The sequence below is a fragment of the Rhinolophus ferrumequinum genome, chromosome 28, assembly GCF_004115265.2.
Source record: "Rhinolophus ferrumequinum isolate MPI-CBG mRhiFer1 chromosome 28, mRhiFer1_v1.p, whole genome shotgun sequence".
NCBI lineage: Eukaryota > Metazoa > Chordata > Mammalia > Chiroptera > Rhinolophidae > Rhinolophus > Rhinolophus ferrumequinum.
This window is the reverse complement of record NC_046311.1, coordinates 6,448,407-6,468,155: the sequence shown is the minus strand read 5'-3', so window position 1 is coordinate 6,468,155 and position 19,749 is coordinate 6,448,407. Positions and strand designations below refer to the sequence as shown.

The 19,749-nt window shown below is 47.8% G+C and overlaps 1 protein-coding gene across 3 annotated transcripts in view; it reads left to right on the top strand.

Annotated features, from left to right (window-relative positions):
* Positions 1-19,749, top strand: part of AGBL1 (AGBL carboxypeptidase 1) — a 563,788-nt gene that overhangs the window by 85,012 nt on the left and 459,027 nt on the right. For all 3 annotated transcript variants that reach the window (XM_033100349.1, XM_033100350.1, XM_033100347.1), the window contains exon 6: positions 4,191-4,228. In XM_033100349.1, the coding sequence (XP_032956240.1) occupies positions 4,191-4,228 (38 nt within the window). The remainder of the gene's footprint in view (positions 1-4,190; positions 4,229-19,749) is intronic.

Below are 19,749 nucleotides of genomic sequence, written 5' to 3'. Positions count from 1 at the left end.
CAAGACCACACAAGTCGCATCTCCAAGCTTCAAACCCACGCTTTTTCATTCCTCATTCAGCCACTGGGTCCTGGCATTTAAAGACTCTATGGTTTGCTACCAATTGGATTCTCTGTCCTTGGCTCCATGACTACCTCTGACCGTTTACACCCACTCAAGCTTCGGCTGAACTGTTCCACGGAGAACCCTGAGTCAAGCCCTGGACTCCCGCGGGAGCGGTCGTTCGTTTCATTGGCTGTGTGACACGGGAATCCTATTGTACATTGTACAGTCATCTCACCTCTGGATCTGTACCGTCCTTCTTTGAGCGATGAAGAAACTGCACTGAGATATGTTAGAGTACTTCTAGAGCTACGTTAAAACTAGAGAGAAGAGTTTAACAGCACTAGATCTAGAGTGAGACCGACGTAGACAAGTATTTCAACACTGCCTCTTGCAACTGGAACTTGGGTGGGCTACGTATCTTTTGTGAACTTCATTGTTGTAATTTGTAAAACAGGAATAATAAATTCACCCTCCAGTATTCTTGGGAACATTAAATATCATGTATAGTCGTGTATGTAGGACACAGCACAGTGGTTGGCATTCATAGGGACTCCCCCAAAGGGGCTCCCCCATAAAGACTATTGTAAGGGCTCCTAAGATTTATTTCTACCTGAATAAGTAAAGTGAATTGTTGCAATTCTGTGGCTTTTTGCTAAAGAATATTTATGAGTTTGCCAATGGTTTAAGCTTAGCTTTTACCGAGGAGGAGGAGCGTGGGTGTGACCTGTGACCTCTAGAATCATGACTGAGTTATCCCATCACGTCAAATTATTGGATCGGGTGGAGGCCAGTCCACTTGACCTTTGGATATCGTTGTGGTTCTCCTAGAGCAGTTTGTTCTGCAAAATGATAGTAAAGGACCCATTCAGTGATGTAAACTCCGGGAAAGTCCACGGAGGAGGACATTTTGGGGTTTACTTTCAGTGTCACACTGACATCCCATTGGGAAACCCAAACAGTGTGGGATGATGGTACCGGTTGACACTTGTAGAAAATGGTACCCTCTCAGAAGGTCCTCTTCTATAGAATCAGTGGAACTGCAAGAAACACGGGTACTAGACATCCATGTCCAGCGAGGGGCAGTGTAGCACCCCAAAGGAACTAACATGGGGACCCCAGTTCACTCCTTCACTGCCTTCTGGGCTTGGTTTCTTACAGTGGAAGTAACTTAATATTTGCTAACTCTTTTGAATTGTAGCTGCTAAAGTCTTTGCTTTTTGTAGCGTTAGCCATTGGTTGACAAAGTCGTTGCTCAGTTCTGATGGGGTTTGCAATCTCAGTGTTACACGGGGAGGCGAGAGGGTGGGGGAGGAAGGGCAGGAGAGAAGCAGAGTACAGTGCTCAGGCAGTGGACCCAAACTTCAGACATTTATCCGCCAAGTAGACCAAAAATACAGAGCCTCCTGGTGACATTCACGTGACTGCCCAGTGCTTGGATCCCAGTACCATGTGGGACATCAAATAGTTTCTATTTGCTTATTAGTTCATGAGTTGTTTCCAGATGTTTGTTCTTGTTCCGGTCTTCTATGGACGCTACACTTTAAACAACACCTTTACTAGCTATCTTTTAAGGAAAACATTTACATCACATTCCCAGTAGGCACACACATGTGTGTAGGTTCATGACAATAAAACTTACTCAGATCGCCGCTAATCTTTGCTACATGACATGGCTCTAATGTACTCTGTTCCATTCCAATGTATTCTATTAACAAAGCTAGTCAATACCTATTACATTTATTTTACAACCCACTATTGGGTCACAACCTGCAGTCTGAAAAACGCTGTGCCTGGAAAATCTAGCGACTGTCAGTTTCAAAACCGAGTCCTCTCCTTCCGTGCAGGTCTCCCCCTATTTCCCTAAGTGCATATTCTCTGAGTCCTTCAGAGGTTTCCTTCCCCCTGGTGCGGATGTTTTCCTGGGCCCGCCCTCCGTTCTGCTCTTGACAGAATTACCTCCCGGTATCACCTGTTCCCAGGGCTACAGCTGTTGTTGCCGTAGTGACTTGTCAGTCTACCCAACTCTGGGTGCTCGCCAGAATTCTCGTCAGTAGCATTCTGGACGGTTCCATGTAGCTTTATCCCCGTCCTCTTGAGCTCAGCTTGTCCCATATCAAAATGGTTATCTTCTCTAAGCACCTCAGTGTCCCTCAGTCTGTTAGTGGCTTTCGTGTGCTCCCATTTGCCCTGGCTCAGAATTTCAGGGCATCAGTGACCTTTTTCTTTCCTATGTCCTCTATAACTAGCCTGTCTCATCCAGTCTTGTTAATTCTTCCCTTACAATCTTCATCTCATTTCTCATTTTTCCATCATTGGTAACACCCCACTGCCTACCTACCTTGATCAAAAAATTGAATGGCTTCTTACTATTTGCAGAATTGAATGTGAACCCTTTAGAATACTGGGTACGGCCTCAAACCTTCTATCCATCATTGCTCTAAATGTGCCTGCCCTATGCTGCATTACAGGTTGATCCCCCAAGGAGGAGACTGGAAAGACAGAAACCTTGTCACTCAGGTATGGGCTGCCCCTCTTGGACTAGTACGTCACTTACCGTGTGTTTCCTGCCACGTGTTCTCACTGATTGGATTCCTATCTCTTTGTTCTGTTCATCATGCTCGTAGGTACTTTCTGGAGGGTTGAGGCCTGGGGAATCATCTTGAATTTTCCTCTCAACATCAAAGAGGAACCATATCATGTTGAGGCTGTCTTCGAAAACAGTGATTCTCAAACATTAGTGTGCATACGGGTTAGCTGTTAGAATAAAGGTTCTGATCCAGCGGGCCAGAGATGGGCTTCAGAGTCTGCATTTCTGTTTGGTCCCAGGAAATGCAAAGCTGGTCTTGGGAGCAGCAAGGCTGAAACTTCTCATCGACCCATCTTCTCTCCCTTCTTGCTCCTTGCCGCTCTTTTGGTTGGAGGCCTGTCCCCTCCTTCTAACGGGAGCTCCTGTTGCCTGTCCCTCGCCACCACTAGTTTGTCCCTCATAGAACTCTTACCTGACGGATAACTCATGGGAACTCAGAACAGAAGTGCCACGCAAATCAGAGATGCACGGTTGCCCTTACAGATCTGGCCTGTGATCCAGGACGGGGCGAGGTACCTTGCTTGGATCATCCTCCTTCTTTCTGTTCATGCTTCTGTGGTTTCTGTTTCCTCTGCTAGCCCCTTCCGTGAACTTCATTCTTCTAGTCTGCTTTTCCCCAAACTACTGATTTTCATTTTGCTCCAGCCTGAACCAGGCCCTATGCAGTGTGGCTCTTGGCTTTTCCCATACGGCCTTGGATTCACGGCACCCCTTTCCGTATGTTCCTCCGTGAGGTCACGGCTGCCCCCCCTGGTGGGGTTACAAGAGTGGGGTTGAAGGTGCTGAAAGTTGATTAGAGGGAAACGTGGTTGGGAAGGATAAATGAAGTAGCCCGTCAATGATATGGTCCAAACGCATTTTCCTTCTGTGTGCCTGTCCTGCTTGCAAAAGCTGTGAATGTTCTCCGTGGAAGATAACAATGAGTGAGGAAAAACACAACATACCCATTTTCCACCCTGAGGAAGCAGACTCGCTGTCTAGGCTGTGAATGTTTTCCAGCGTGTCCCCAAGGGCAGGGTGTGTCAAGAAGTTTGCACGGCCCTGCCGCTGTCCTTAAGCCTCCACGTCACACCCTTCCCTGTACCCATCCTGGGCTTGGCAGGAGAGGCTGTGATGTTCCAGGGGAAGAGAGCCTGGAGGACTGAGAAAGGCGGACGTACCTTCACACACACACACACACACACACACCCATCCCATCCTCCAGAGTCACTGGGATTTCCAGGGATAAATCAAGACCTCTGGCTGGTAGGAGCAGCAGAAAAAGAAGAGGCTCAGTGTAGAGAAGTTGGTGGAAAGTGGGAAGCAAGAGAGGGAAGGAAGAGATTTTCAGCAGCAGAGAGGACGCCTGGGACCCATTTGCAAGACGGACCCTTCACTCAGTGCGAGTCCTGCATTTACGCTTCTTGAATGGCCAGCAGTAGAATCAATAGAAAGCCTGCTACCAAGTTAATAACGGGGCTGTTAGGTGGGAGCCACGAGCACACGGGCTGCGGGATCCATGTGCTGACGAAAAGACCATTGAACATTGCCTTTTTCACTTTTCTTTCTCTTTCCCCAGGGCAGCCACGGACCTTCTGGCAGCACTGCTGAAATCCAGTAAGCACTTCTTTGGAAAAGTGGTTCTTGCTTTCCCCTCTGGGTGCAGTGAAGGATGCTTTTCTGTCTCCAGGACTCCTTTCCAACCTGGAGGGCAATCGAGCTATCCTGGGCTCTTTGGGGTGAGGTGGAGAATGTGAAGGCTTTTCCAAGCACGGGGCTGCAAAAAGCGTGTGGAGAGCCCTTCGTGTGGGCGTGTGTGGGCGTCGTGCCATTAAGGCAGTTGAGGCTAAAGGACGTTGTGGTATCCACTGCAGCCCCGAAGAACTTTCTCCCGCCTTCTTACAGGACCGGCAGCCTGCAGGGACTGTCGATCCATTCCCCAGATTCCTGGGGGATTGGCTTATAGAGAAAAAGGTTACGACAGAGGGTGAGAAGCAGGATTCTTGTGTTTGGTCCCCAGCTTTGCCTACGCCTCTGTATTCTTGGGCAGGTGAGGTTTTGGGACTTGCTTGGACAGTGTAGATTGCGGATAACAAATTTACATTAAAAAGTTGTCTCTTTTCTCAGTTACCTGAGTAATTGCACGAGAATAGCTTGGGGGGGGGGTCGGAATAATTTGAGGATTTTTTTTCCCCTTGACTAGTAGCCCAAGTCTAATTACGTTGGGAGTCAGTTTCATGTGTGCAATATAATGGGAGATACTGTGTACTCGGGAGTGAAGAAGTCTTAGCTTAATATTTTCATTCCCCTCTCCTTAGCTCTTCATCTATTTTAATTTGGCAGCTTGGAAACCAGCTGCGTCAATGGTGATATTTGTTTGTCTGTAGGGAGCCCGCAGCCTGTGGGTAAGAGGTGAACTTTAATAAAACTTATAAATAAATAAAAAAAGATAAAAGCACCTTCTCCCCCCAGCCATACATCTCTGTCAACTTGGAGTGCAGAGAAAGACCCGTGTCACACAGAGCTGCCTTTTGTAGACTGAAGTGGGGGGGGTACAGGGGGGAAGGAAGCTTGAGTTCATTTGGTTTATTGGAACTTGATACAATACACAAGTCTTTCCACAGCTTTCTGACCTGCAGTTAGAGAGCAGGTGCTTGGAGCAGGCTGGGGAAATAAAGAGGAAAGAATTAAGCCCTTGAACCAAGACGGGATGTCCAAGTGTAACCTGGGAGTCACAGGGGAGAAGGGCTCAGCCCTGAGGGTGGGCTTCTCTCAGGTGTGGCACTTCGGCTCTCATCTGTACCTGCTCACTCGTTGCTCCCGGTTATAACTCCAGGTGTTTGGTGCAGCCAGGTGAGGGAATGCTTGGACTCCAGGAAGCAAAGGTGCTGAGAATGGCGGGGGAAGCTAGCCCTTGAATGTCGTGCCTTGGGAAAGTAAATTTCTCCTGTACCCACGAGCCCAGGCTTGGCAGTAGAGTCTGTGATGTTTCGTGGGAGGAGAGTCTTGAGAACTGAAAAGGTCTGTGTGTCTGTCTGTCTGTCTGTCTGTCTCTCTCTCTCACACACACACACACACACTCACTCCCTCCCTCCCTTCCTCTCCCAGCCCCTAAGCTTAGGGGCTGAGTGTCTGATTTACAATGCACCTACCATGTGTAAAAATGTGGAAGCAGTCACATGTCAGTTAGTAACTCTTTCCGTCTGAAACACGATGCATGGGCTCAGGAGAAACCCACAGCCAGTGCAAACAGCGGTAATGCAGGCTGAAAACATTTAGCCAGGTTTTCAACACACGGGCCATGCTGAGCAAACGGAGCCTCTGCGGTGCTAGGGGCTCCGCTCTTAGAGTTTCTACCTCCTCCTCCCGTCCGAGCTCAGACGCTGTTTCCTCAGAAAACACTTGCTCAGGCTACCAAGACCGGCTGGATGCCCCTCTCTGCTCACATGTCCTCCCATGTCAGCATTAATTACACTGTATGGAAAGTGCTGTTTTCCATCCCTCCTAGGCGACTACAAACTTTTGTGGGCAAGAGTCGTATTTGCTGATGACTGTGTTACTTCCCTCAGCACAGTAAGAAGCCTGAGATAAATATCTGTGGACTAACCTTTTAAATGAATGAATGTGTAAAAATGGCAGCATGGCCGTCCTCCTACCTGCACCCTAGCACCCATGCACAGAGCCAGTGACCTGGACATTTGTAGTTCTAATCTCTATTTAACTCTAATAGAGTGTTAGAGTTACAGATATAATAGCACCTGTGTTCTGTACACAGGTACTGTTGTCTCATTAGAGGGATGTATAGGGTTCTTTGCTAGTTCTGCTCAGCTGTCCATACAGACCTTTGTCTGGGTCGTGGGTTCTTTACAACATGAGAGAGTTGGATGACAGCTTCTCCGCCATTCTTTCTACCACTGACTACTCAGCCTTAATGCGTATCAGGGTTTCTCGGCCTCGACACTATTGCATTTCGGGTAATTCTTAGTTGTTGAGGGCTGTACTGTGCCTTTCAGGATCCCTGTCTTTGACTCACCAGGTACGAGTCGTAATGAAACAAAATTGTCCCGAGCTACTGATAGGAGGTCAGAACGGCCTCCTGCTGAATCACTGATGTGTATTGGACCACATGCATGAGCTGATACCCAGTCAAGGTTTCAAATGACCCCTCCCCAAATGCCTTCATTGGTATTTCATAGAATGAATGCCCTTCTTGCATCATTGACCGTCAGTTCCCCAGCTTTGGTGTGATTCCTCGAGGTTCAAAAGAGGGGAGAATGCTGATGGGAGACTCATGCACAAGCAGAGGTTGCTTGGGAGGAGAGCGGGTTCTAGGGAGCGAGAGGCGCTTAGAACAGGAGAAGGAATGCATTTTGTACAAGTACAGCACCCGTGCCTGGGTAGAAGGATTCTGAGATCAAATTTGAGCTCAGCAGGAAAGCGGGCTATGTTTAAATAGCAAAGTGTGTCATGGATTTGGCGAGGGGCAGTAACAGCACACCTCTGTGTACCAGCCTAACCCAGTATTCCGTGGCATGGAGGGCTGGCTATAGATGGTACCATTTCACCGTGTGTGGGGTTGCCGCAGGCGAGCTGAGTACCATGGGACTCCCTTGTCGCTTTCTCGTCTCTTCATGCATAGTTAAGACCTCACACCGAAGGTCAATTTGGATCCCAGGTGACTTCATGTCAGCTGAACCTAAATGTAGGAAGTCACTTTCTGTCTAACATCCAGAACCTCACCAATATCTGTCTGGCACCAATATCGGGGCACGTTTCTGTGAACGTTTAGCTTCTAAATGCGCGGTCCTTGTAGCTGGTGGTTACGCGGCCCTGCTGCTTGCTTGTCAACATGAAAGTTGGCCACTGGAGCCGATCTCTGTAATGGCATCACCAAAGGAGAGCATTCCCCAGTCGAAATGAGAAGAAGGACATGTCTACGACCTTGGGAGCAGTCAGTGTTCCTGTGACAGTGAACTCGGCTGAGTTTGGGAATATGAGGGCAACAGGTCAATTAGTAGGTGGCTGGAGGCAGTTACCCACCAGTAACGGGAAAAGCAGGACTGAGGGGTCTGCGAGCCTTGCAGCCCACCCACTGTGATAACAAACAGAAAAGGAAGGGGCCCCCGGGTTGCATTGGGGCGATTTTGTTACTTTGCCTCAGCTCCCTCTTCTGTCAAGTAGCTACTGTATGAGAAGCCACTATAGGATGGGTGGATGGCAGCAAGAGGGAAAGGAACCCCAAGACATCTGTCGCTCACCTCTTCCCCTTCCTAAGCAATAATAGCAGGCCAAATAAGACCGGAGGTCCTATACCTCTTTTCCAGTTGTCTCAGCAATGTAGGATCCTGACAATGAGACATCCTTGCTCAGTCATGGGCCCTTCTTTGCATGCACATGGGTTAGACTGTTCTAATTAATCCAAACCCCGTACCTTTCACTGTATCGTTCCCTTGCTCTCCACTCACACGCACACAAATCCTCCTTCAGTTTTCCTGTATTGAAAGTTTTGCCCTTTTATGCTTTCCCATGCAAAAACTTTAGCTTTTTATTACCCAAAACTTTCGCTTTTTATTACCCAAAATACAGGTCTGATTAAGAAATAATGCTTCTTCTATTGCAAGCAATTCTGTTCTCTAACAAATCCAAACAACCTATCGTCCTTGGTCGCTTTGCCTCTTGCTATCTGCCTCCCCTCTGTTTTTATCTCTCGTATTTTCTATCTCTATTGCTTTCTTCTTTTTCTTTTTCCTCCTCATTTTATCATGGTCCCCTCCACCACCACCCCTTTCTTTTCACTCCCTAACACCCCTTCCTTCCATGAGCATTAAGTATAAATGCAGTTTTGAAAAATTGCAGCCCTGGAAGTGGCACTGGCGTGAGCAGCTAACAATTGCGATGGTGCCTGATTTGTGTGGGCTCCACGATGCGTCTTCAAATAATGCCTCAGTGTTCACCTTGCTGCTCAGATGTCCAGGTCACGTTCTTGCAACAAGGAAACACCTCCTGGTTCAGGCCCTAAATCTTAAGAAGAGGATAATCTTATGTCAGACCATTCTCCTTAAGAATTAGCATTTAAAGGAGTCTGGAAGTTTGCAGGAGTTGAGGCAAGGCGAGAGTGTTAGGCTAGGAAAGTAAGTCAGCAAAGGAAGGGACGTAAAGAAGAAAAGAGAGAGGGAGAGACGCAGGAGAGCCCATGTGAAGTTGGGCAGGAAGACGAGACTTCTCATGGATCTTTTTGGTTAGTGCTCTGTCTGGCTGGCTCGTGGGGACAGCTGTCCGCCTGCTACTACAGGAGTAGCGGACGGAACAGTCTTCTCATGCCTAGAGCCTGACTGTGTGCAGACACCCCCATGCTCCCCGTGGTGACGTGCTGTGGCCTGGCAAGCAGCAGTGCGGTGATAGGATCTGGGGACCAGAGAGTTGTTCAACCCCAAAATGTCAAAGAAGGGGCCAATTTGAAATGCCCCACCTGACACTTCCGTAGGAATCCTGGGAGCTCTGAGGAGGTCTCAGAACGGCCGTCTATGCTTTAGGATGTTGGGCGCTGTGAATCCTGGGATCTTAGGACTATACACACAACAGCAGTGGGTCAGGGCAACCTTCATGGGACTCGCATGTGCAGTTGTGGTCCCTCAGGGCCTGGCATCTGTCGTCCTGGCTTCGGGGCTCTGACCTGCCTCCGCACATGTGGGGCGCCAGGGCTCTGCCCACGCAGCATGCTTCCCCTTTGGTTCCAGACGAGGGCCATGGCGTCAGACGATTGCAACGGGAAAAGACCTTCGAGGCACTTTAGTGCAGTGTATTCACACATTGTCATTTTAAAATTTATTTAAATAGCTCAGAGCCCTGTCCGTCCACCTTCCATTGATTCTCCTCCAAGGTAGCCTCAGACGTTCACAAAACTACAGGGCTCGTGAGACCCTAGAAAACTATTGATCTTTTTTTTTTTCTAACTAAAATACAGAGGGTGTCAAAAAAATGTAGACACATTTTAAGAAAGGAAAAAAAAACTGTACTAAAATTATGCCGATGGGAACCACTCTGAGCACCTCTTGTCCTTGCAGAAGTCAAACGTGACTTGCATCCATCTTTGGTGACCAGCATATATTATTACAAGTTTAGTACAGTTTTTTCCTTTCTTAAAATGTGTATACATTGGTTTGGCGCCCTCTGTATGGTTGTCACACCGCATTGTGTCCATATAACGTGTTGTTTTGATGCCGTTACGTGTTGTGACATGATTGCTATTGGAACAGTAATTAGCACCGCTGTCACATCATATAATTGTCATTTCTTCTCAGTGGGTGGCAAGCTGGAGATCTAGTCTCTTAGCAAGGTTGATGATGATACTATAACATTGCTGCCTGTATCCCATCTGATCTTCCCCATCCTTTCCTTGTTTTCACATGGGGAAACTGAGGCTGAGAGCGAGGGAACGACCCACTCATGTCTCTGAAGGTTTCCTGTTCAGCCCACACTGGCTCCTTCTTTGGGTCTCAGCACAAATATCTCTGCCATGGCTTTTCCCTCCCAACCCCCGACCTCGGCTCAGCATTACGTTTCCTGTCAAACCTCATCACAGAGTCCCACATTTGTCTTTCTACGAATGAACCATAATGGAATCAGGGATGCATGTATTTTTACATAAGAGTATGTATGTATGTTTCCTATTGGGTATAGCTCCCCATAGCCGGGGTCCCTACCGTAACCCCCAAACCTCGCATTGGGCTGTGCCCAGTGGAACTGCGGACACATTCATGATGATTAACGAAGGATTCCAGTTTCCTGACTTAAGCCGCATACGTTTGCTTTCAACTGGCCCCAGCATAGAAGCCAGCCCAGTTCCTGTCCTCGGAAAGCATCCGATTATGGTGTCCTAGACCCGATGACTCTCCTTCCTCCACACCTTCTGGAGAAGCGTGCAGTCTGCTTCTGTGAGGAGCCAAAAATCTGCTTCCAATCATACTGATAGATTTTTTTGCATTCGTCACCCTGGGTTGGAGTGCTGTGATCGACGTTGTACCAATGCAGAATAGCAAGCGACCTCCATCACACGAAGGGATTGAAATAACAACCCAAATTCTGTGTTTTGAGTTCTTCCTGTGTCAGCTGCTGTATAGACATGCAGCCTGTCAAGGCGGTATCATAATCCGCATTTTACAGGTGTAGCAACTGAGGTTTGAGAAGCTTAAGTACTACATACAGCGTGGGGACTGCAGAGTTTACCTGCCAGCCGAAAGAAGATAATGACTCAAAGAAAGGAAGCTAAACAAATACTTTCTAAGTCCTAGAAGGATTATTTTTGGGGCGGGAGCATCTGTCAGTAGTTCTTTAGAAAAGAGCATTCGGTGGCCCATCCCATATGGGCCCAGTATCTGAGGGTGCCCAGTGAGAGGCGCCCCACACCAGGTGGCTGTGCCAGGGCCTGTGTCTCTGCCGCGAGGCTCAGTCTCACAGGAGGCTGATGAATGATGGGGTGAAGGAGAGGAAGGGAACGGGTGGGGAGAACCACAGGCTCCTGTCATGTCATGCCACGCTCAACTTGGCACAACGTTTTTGTTTTTTTTCCCCTTGGCTCAAAATTCAGACCTCTCTGCCAAACATGTTTTTTTGTGTTTTGTATAAGTACATAAAATATTTTTTTAAAGCGTCAGCTAAAAGGATGCTTCCGCCCCCTTTGTCAGACCCCCTAGTTGGGTGAGCTGTCAGGGACCAGCCAGGGTCCCTGTAGTTCCCCTTCCTGCCATGTGGTGGGGCTGTTCTTTCAGTTATCTTGGCCACGCTAGTCCAGTATTTCTTTTCGGTGAGTAATTTGTTTATCAGGAGGTTATTTCAATCTAATTTTGGCCATATTTGCTATTCCACACTATCTGTGCCTCCCAGTGTTAGCGGCATGCATGTCTTGAAGGAAATTAGCTGAAGATGGTCTCGAAGGCATTTGCTCAGCCATTATTTAAGGGAGCTGGGAGGAGGCCGGGGGAGCGGGGCCTGGTGTGGGAAAAACCTCTGGAATTTGTTGCATTCCTGGTGAGGTTAGCATGTTGAATAGGGCTTAGAGGGGGCAGTGCTTCCCCAGCAGCTTCTGTGAGGGCTGCGTCTCACCCTTCTGCTAACCTGCATCTTCCTCACCTTCGCTGCCAAGGTCAAAGACGGCATCTCAGGAAAATGCATGTCTGCCTTCCCGCAGTCCACATGCAGCCCCATCCCACTGGATAATATGTTCCATGAACTGTCTGCTGTGAGCCCTCAAGCAACGGGGAAGAGAATTACCGTTGATTAGAGTCCCTTCGGTGAATTCTGATCCTGACTGTTAATTACAGGGCACTCCTTTTGCCAGGCACTTGACAGTCCCGTTTTACCTACGAGGAAGGCATAGTTAGGGGAGGTTACTGATTTCCCCAAAGTCCCGCAAATGGTCAGTGAACAGCTAAAATTGGGACTCGGGTGACCGTATCCAGAGCAGAAAATCTTTGTATTCCAAAGATGATTCCTGCCCTCCATGCGGAACCAAGAAACCTGATCTCTGTTGATGGACTATGTGACCTTCAGTTAGTTCTTTGTCACTGTACTTGACTTCAGTTTGCTTTTCCAAAGGTGAGAGGGCTACACAAGATGAGTCACTTGAGAAATCTTTATTAGAAGAAAACAAGTTTTTTTTTTTTTTTAGCAAAATGAAATGTAATGAGGAAGCAACCTACCTACAGCAGATGCAATGGGAAAAGCGGGAGACCTCCCCACGCCCCCGTGAATGACAGCCTGTCTTTCCCTTGCCACCTCCCCTCTCCCTGGCTCTTGATTGACACCGAGTCACTTTCCCGGAAGGTCCTTGGGGCTCAAAGGAATCAAGATTGAAAACCTCTGAAATAACTATTCTCATGGGGTGCTTTCCCAGCTCAGTCTTTTGTCCGAGAGGACACTTTAAAGGTGGGCAGATGCATCGTTTAGGTGTTTTGAACGTGTGCGCATTCTTGCTAGGTGGTGGTCCTAAGAAGAGCTAGCGAAGTTGGACTGAGAAAAAAAGTTCCGAAATGTGTTCATCCTTGAGCCCAAGTCAAGTTACTTTTGAGTCTCTTGAACTAAGATGCCTAATGAGACAGAACCTAATTAGACCAGGAGGGTCAGCGTCCAGTGGGGGTTAGAATGGCTGGTAGGATGGACAGGATGGCAAAGCACCCATTCGGGATGCCCAGGGCATTCAGAGATTTCCACAGAGGGTCTAACAGAGCTGTGGATGGTGGTGGTGAGTTTTTCCTGCTTGGCACAAAACTTGGCCACATAAAATACTGTAATATGATTGCGAGCCACCCTGGTCCTTTACACCCACGCAGGAGGCTGTCTTTTCACCACGTGATCCTGTTTCTCTGGCACTCGTTTACCTACTCTGTCCACAGGGCCTTCCCCCTGGCCTGCCTGTCTGCCAGTCGGTCTGAGCCATATTGTCGCTTTGACAACAGAGTAAATGTGTTCAGGGAGGTTTAGGGTCCTATATGAAGGTGGTGTGTGTTTGCTTAAAGCTCCCACCTCTTACTCTGACAAGATAAGACACAGTCGAGACCTGTGTTTGCACAGTGGTCGTGATGCTGGCTGCTGGGGGTCCAAATCGTGGCCACCCGGGGCATATTCCTTACCACTGTGCTGTCGTGTCCTCATCAGGAAAGCAGGGAGAAGGGTATGTTCCAAGGATAGTTAGTAAGATACAAACAAGGTGTTGCCCCCATGATGGAGGTGTCGTGCTGGGTCCTAAATCTCGGTAAAGACCAACTCTCCTTTTATTGTCGCCATCACTCGGAACGTGCTGGGAGCTTCAGGAATTGGTCCTCTAAAGCCTCTTGCCGTGCCAATCTGTCAATGTTCCCTGTGCGTTGAATGATGCATTAGCTGTTTTCAGTGTCTGTCTGCTTTCCGGAAGCTTTTCCCATAAACGTAAATAAATGGAGGTGGCAGGCTCTGCCTGGTGAGGTGACGTGCATGCACTTTGTTTTCATTCTGCGGGATCAGGGGTTAACATCCAGGATGGCTGAGCTCGGAATGGTTTAGATTTTAGAACTTCATCCTGGCCTCATGGCTGGCTGGCGATGGACTGACAGAGATGAAGCGTCACGAAGATTTAAAGAGTGAGACAAAAAGACAGACACCGCCGGCTCTGCTGACGCACTGTGGCTTCCTCATTGCATCCAGGGCTGGCTGTGCAATTATTTGTTTATGTCAAGATGTACATCGGGTGCCCTCATAATAGCAGTTTACAGAGCATCTTTGCGGACATTATCTCATTTAATCTTCACTGTCGTTCTGCAACGCCAGGACAAATGTAACTGTTTGACGATTCTCTAGCAGTGGTTCTCAGCGTGAGCGACTTTGCTGCTGAGGGACCGTTTCGCGAGCTCTGGGGACAGTTTTGGTTGCCGCATCTGCAGGAGTGGGGGTGCTCCTGGCATCTGCTGGGTGGCGGCCAGGATGCTGCCAAACATACTGCAATGTGTGGGACAGCCCTCTCCCCCCACGCCGCCCCCACTTCAAGAAATAATATTCAGCCCCAAATGTCAAGAGTGCAGAGCAAGGTTGGGAAACTGTTTTCCAGAGAAAACACAGGCTCAGAGGTTGGTTGGTTTGCACAAGACTGTGTAATACGTGCTGGGTCCATTGGGATTGAAACCCATCCCTTCATTTCACTAGCAGAGGGTTTCAAGGCTTTTCCTTTCTTAAAAATCAGAAATAAAACGGTTTTAATTTTTAAATGAAGTCCTTTGCAGAGCCATTGCATGTAAGCAGATGTCACTGAAGTTGCTCTGGTGGCAGTGGGGGTTCGAGACCCCGCCCAGCCTCTCCCGGAGCACCCCCCTCAATCCCGGGGGCACACACAGCATGGCCACCACTGCCCCCGCATACAGTGAGGCCCAGAGAACACCACACCCCTTTGGCACCCTCAGAGCTTCTCGTTTCCCTGGAGCCGTTTACATATTTTGAGTCGGGGATGACAGCCCCCGACTTGTGCTTTAATAAGACGTTGGGGTGGGAAGGAGAAGGGGGCATAGGAACCAGGTAAGAGGCTGTTACTGGCACCATCCAGGTGGTAGGATAGAGTGCTGCCAGAGGCACGAGAGAGAGGAGCTCAAAGGAGGACACACAGGCTCACGGCTCCGTGATTTTACAGTGTTATGCTGTTGGATGACATGGCAGCAGGCCAGGAGCGCAGGGGCACACGGACGCTCAAGGTCTGGAGGCACGATGCAGCATGAGCCCATCCGCCTGTGACATTTGCACCACCGTGCAGATCGTTTTCTGCAGTCCACAGGGCTTGTCTGTGCTCTGGCCCGAAGCAGGCGATGCCACCCACAGGCAGGTGTCTCACGTGTCAATTGAAAGAGAAAGGCAGGTAGGGAAGGGCTCTGTTTTTCTCCTTCCTGGTGCAAAGCCTGGCTTTCATCTTTGCATGTCCTCTTCGGATGAGCTGACCATGGAAACGGCAGAGTGGCACCAGGTGGTAGGATTTTTTTACAGGGATCCAGAAAGGGTCGTGGTATATCTTGGGGCTTAGCAAGTGCATTTTTCCCTACCAGGAGTCTGGATGGATAGGAAAACTTCTGGGAAAATTTGGGTCCAGGCAAAGGTGATCATTTCTAAGGGCCTTCTTACAGAGATGCCAAAAACGTGTAAGAAAAAGGAGAGTGAGAAAATCTCAGCCTGACATACATATTCCCCCGCTTTTGCATAATACACTCTGACGTCTGTCAAAGTGGTGGGGGTCATGCATTCGGACACCTACCCTTCTTTTCAGTGCTCTGCTGCTCTCCGCTTATTTACCCGGCCTCAGCTCCCACACGTTTTGTTATTTGCACTCACCAAGACTGGGCTTTTCCACTTGTGCTCTTGAGAGTTCTAGAATTTTCTGTCTCCAGAACTCCACATCTCGATTCCTTCCTATCATTTCGGTCTCAGCCCCAATGGCCGCTCCCCAAAGGGTCTCCCCTGAGCACCAAATCTAAAGTAGCGGCCCCACGTAGGCACTGTAGCCTCACTGTTCTCACGGAAGCGTTTACCACTATGTGACATTACCTAATTCTGTTCCCTTTGTGTGTGTGTGCCTATTTGGTTCTGCATCTCCTTAGCTTCCCCATGGGAATGCAAGCCCCCTAATAGCTGAGACTGTGTCTGTCTCATTTCCTGCTTATCCCCAGTGCCTACAATAGTACCTGGCACCCATTTGCACATACTAGTTGCTATATAGGTGTTTGTTGATTGAATAAATGGTTTTGCTTTGGGTTTTGGGTGAACGAGCATGGCTGTAGTTGGTATTTTACTGTGTGCCCAGCTACAGCAGGATCTGACTTTCAGCCCAACGTGTCTCTGCTTATCTGCACATGGAAAACAAACCTCTTCAGTGATCGCCTCTTGCTGGGAACCAACTCGTTTTAGAGAATATTCAAACTAACAGTATTGAGAAATTCATCCTCTTTCTTCAAATCTAAAGTGTCATTGACTATCAGGTGTACCATTTTTTAAAGTGCCACTGAGAGTAGGAAAAAAAAATACTGCCAGTTACAATCAAAAAACCATCGTCGGTAAAGAAGCATCTTAATTTGGGAAAGGCTAAAATCTGAAAAATGTCTGCCTTAGAATTGATAAAGTGCGAGATGAGATGGATTCATTATACGGGATGCCGGGTATCGAATCAGAGAGGTTGGAGTCTGGCGTGTGTCACCATTGGTGGACCCTCGTCTCGTAGTGTTGCAGCCCAAGGCCCTTCCTTAGACATGGTACAATCTGAGAACTAGAGGCGGAGCTGGCGTGTGTAGTGGAAGAGGCCCTCGATGGACTCCTAAGAGGGGAGGAATTCCTATGGTTTGGGATTGTAAGGTATTAGAAGGAGTTGGTGATTTAAAAAAAAAAGCAACTGTAGGTGCGTCTCGATTTAAAGCAGTGCTGTGAAGGATGGCCTCTCAGCCTTCTCAGCCACTATTTCTGGAGCTTAGGGAAAGAGTCTCTAATTTTATGAAGGTAGTCAATGGGAAAATAAGATTTGCTTGAAACCAAAATTTACTTTATACCCAAGTGTACTGAAATGCAGCTATTCTACAATAACCAAAATACCGACAAGCTGATTCGATATCATTGCTCTTACTCGAACCAATACTAATTGAGTATACTTTCCATTACCAATGACGTTAAGATTAGTTATATTTCAGTCCATATATCGCAGCTCCTTTTTTGTGAGCAAGGCAATCCTACAGCCGCTGGGGGAGGAAGTGAGTGAGAGTGAGTCCCTTTGTCCTTCTCAGTGGTATTGCACTTGTGTGGGGTCTGATGTCTGAGCTGGCCTCGTGAGGTCATGGGCTGGGTGTCTGGAAGGCTCCCATACTTCTTCTCCAGTGACCCAAAGAACCATAGGCCATTCATTGGGTCTTCAAACCTTCTCAAGATTCCTATTAAAAATAAAACTCTCACCACAAGTTAGGGGTCTAGAAGAGAGCAGAGAAGATGGATGAGGGGGCTTGGGCGGAAGGACTGAGCCAAATTAAAGCTCGGTGACAGCCACTCCCCTCAAGTCCCTCAGGCTTTGGGAGTTCCACCAGCTTGATCTCCATTAGCCATTCAGAAACCTCTCTCAAGAAGCTGATTCTTGTGATAACAGTTGAAGGTCTTCATCGGTGCAAAAAAGGGTCAAGTGTACTAGCCAGCATGAAGAGTTTTGGGGATAACGATGGGGGATGTCAGCTTTGGAGGCAGGAGGAGACTCCATTGGAATCCTAGACATGCCATGTAGAAGCTCTACAAATGTAAACAGGTTGTTTAACTTCTCTTAGCCTCTGGGTCTTCACTTGTAAAAGCAGGGACGGAATGCGTATCTGAAAGCCTTTGCATGAGGGACATGAGACGAGCGTGTGAGACGATTGACCCAGTGCTTCTCTCCGAAGCCCTTGGATTCCTCTCACTGGCAAAAGGAATGTGGCATTTGGATGTCCTGCTCTGGGGAACGGAATTATTGAGCACGTACTTTGTGCCAGGTGTTATGCTATGCTTTTATTCCTTATAAGGGACTAGTCAGGCTGATGCTTAATTATCTTTATCTTTATTTTTTTAAAAAAATCTTGCTTTAATATTTACAGATTGAGGAAGTATAGTTCGGAATGACTAAGTAACTTAACCAAGGTTACATAGCTGGGAAGGCGTAGAGCCAAACTTCAGATAAACAGCTGTGTGATCCTGCACCTCCTGTTCTTGCAGGAGGCTGGCAAAAGGAATATGTTCGTATCCGAGCACTGGGCACTTTGTGGTCCATCATAATAGGGGGAAGTTGGAATAATAAACACCGGGAGTGCCAAAAACATGTCTACAAGTGGACACTTTGGTCAACGTTGCTCAAGCAGTAGCTCGCCGTCATCAGAAGTGTCTGGACGCTGATGGGAACCACTCTGAGCGTCTCTTGTCATTGCAGAAGTCACACGTGACTTGTATTCATCATTAGTTACCGGTATATATTGAGAGTTTCAATGTTAATACAGTTTTTTCCTTTCTTAAAACATGTATACATTTTTTTTGGCACCCTCTGTAGAGGTCATGATGGTGACGCATCTATACTAAGCACCAGGTACTGACTGCTTATTATGTGCCAGAGATCGAGCTGTCTGCTTTATATATACTAGCTCATGTAATTTTCTCAACAACTCTATGAGGGAAGGGGCTCTTACTAGTTTTATTTTTCAGAGAAAGACTGAGTGATAGACCTGTGAAGTCATGTGCTCAAGGGCACCCAGCTAGAAGGAGGTAGAGGTCAGGTCCACGTGCAAGGGCTCCACGGAGGAAGCTGCCAGCTGCAGGGTCTGCCCATGGAGCCAGCCCTGCAAGCATCTGAGTCTGGTAAAGACCCGCTCAGAGGTCTGCGTTAACCTGTGTAGGTCAGTCCTACACCTATGGCTGCTAAAGCGTCCAGCTCCTTACGCGGCGGCAGGTTCCCAGCTTTTCCTCTGCACTGAAACAAAGTTCACTGTAGAATACGTGGGGAATAAAAGCTACAAAAACAAAAAAAGTCTTCCATCTAAAAATTCTAAAGCAAATAGGATCATCAGTATCTTTGTCCCCCATAAGTACTGTTGATATCTCGGCATATTCCCTGTTAGTTTTCTTCATTTTTGTTTTTTTTTCAACCCAAGTGCTAAAAGGTACAGCATCAGTGGAGTCTGCACTAAAGAAAAACATTGAAACCTAGTGAGGAAATACCTGGGGTAAAACTAAGGGTATCACTGCGTCACATTTCAGACTGAGAAGGAGCTACAGATAAGACCCTGGGAGGATATAATCCAGAGAGGGAGAAGTAGAACATAAGGGGGTCAGTCTGAGGGCAGACAAGGATAGATTCATGGATTTGCCAAAGGAAAACTGGCCAGATAAGACCTGCAGCAGGAGGCTTCCAGGGAGGGGCTAAGAGAGGTGGGGCTCCCAGGGCACCTGTAAGATGGGGCAGGGGTGGAGGACCCTTTGAAGACCCTCAGAACTCCTCTCTGTCCATCCCACCTCCATCCTCCAACTACTTTAAGATAAACCAATCTACTTAGGAATTAAAAAAAAAAAAAGTTTTTTTTTTTTTTTTAATTAAGGAACAGGAATTTTTTCCCCCCAATAAAATCTTAGGAGGAAGCCATGTATGTAAGCCAACTAAAGTGCAGCTGGTCTGTTTTGAAGAGGGTTGGGGGACCTGTCCTCTTCTGCCCCCAATCCCTGAGCTCACCCCAAACAGGGAAACCCCACACTTGTTCCTTGCTATTTGGGCTCCCTCGGAGAAGCGGTGTTTTTCTCTCCAGTCGTCTAGAACTCCTGTGAGTCGCCAATGTCAGTGACCCTCATGTCATTCTTTGACTCTTCTCCACATTTGCTCTTCTTCAGTTTGATGGATCTTTTCTTGTCGGGTTTTAGATACGTATTGACTTTTGCAAAACTCCCCAAGCCATTCTCAGGGGAAGATTGACCGCTGTGGGGTCAGCGGGGGGAAGGAGGTGTAGCCTTTTTAGATGTTAGTAAACATGACGGCTTCTGGAGGATTAACAGGAAATCGTAAAAAAAAATCATTGGAATTTGATAAGGGATTTTTCTCTCAGACAATTACAAATTTTTTTCCCCATTATCCTCCTCCCCCACCCCAAAAG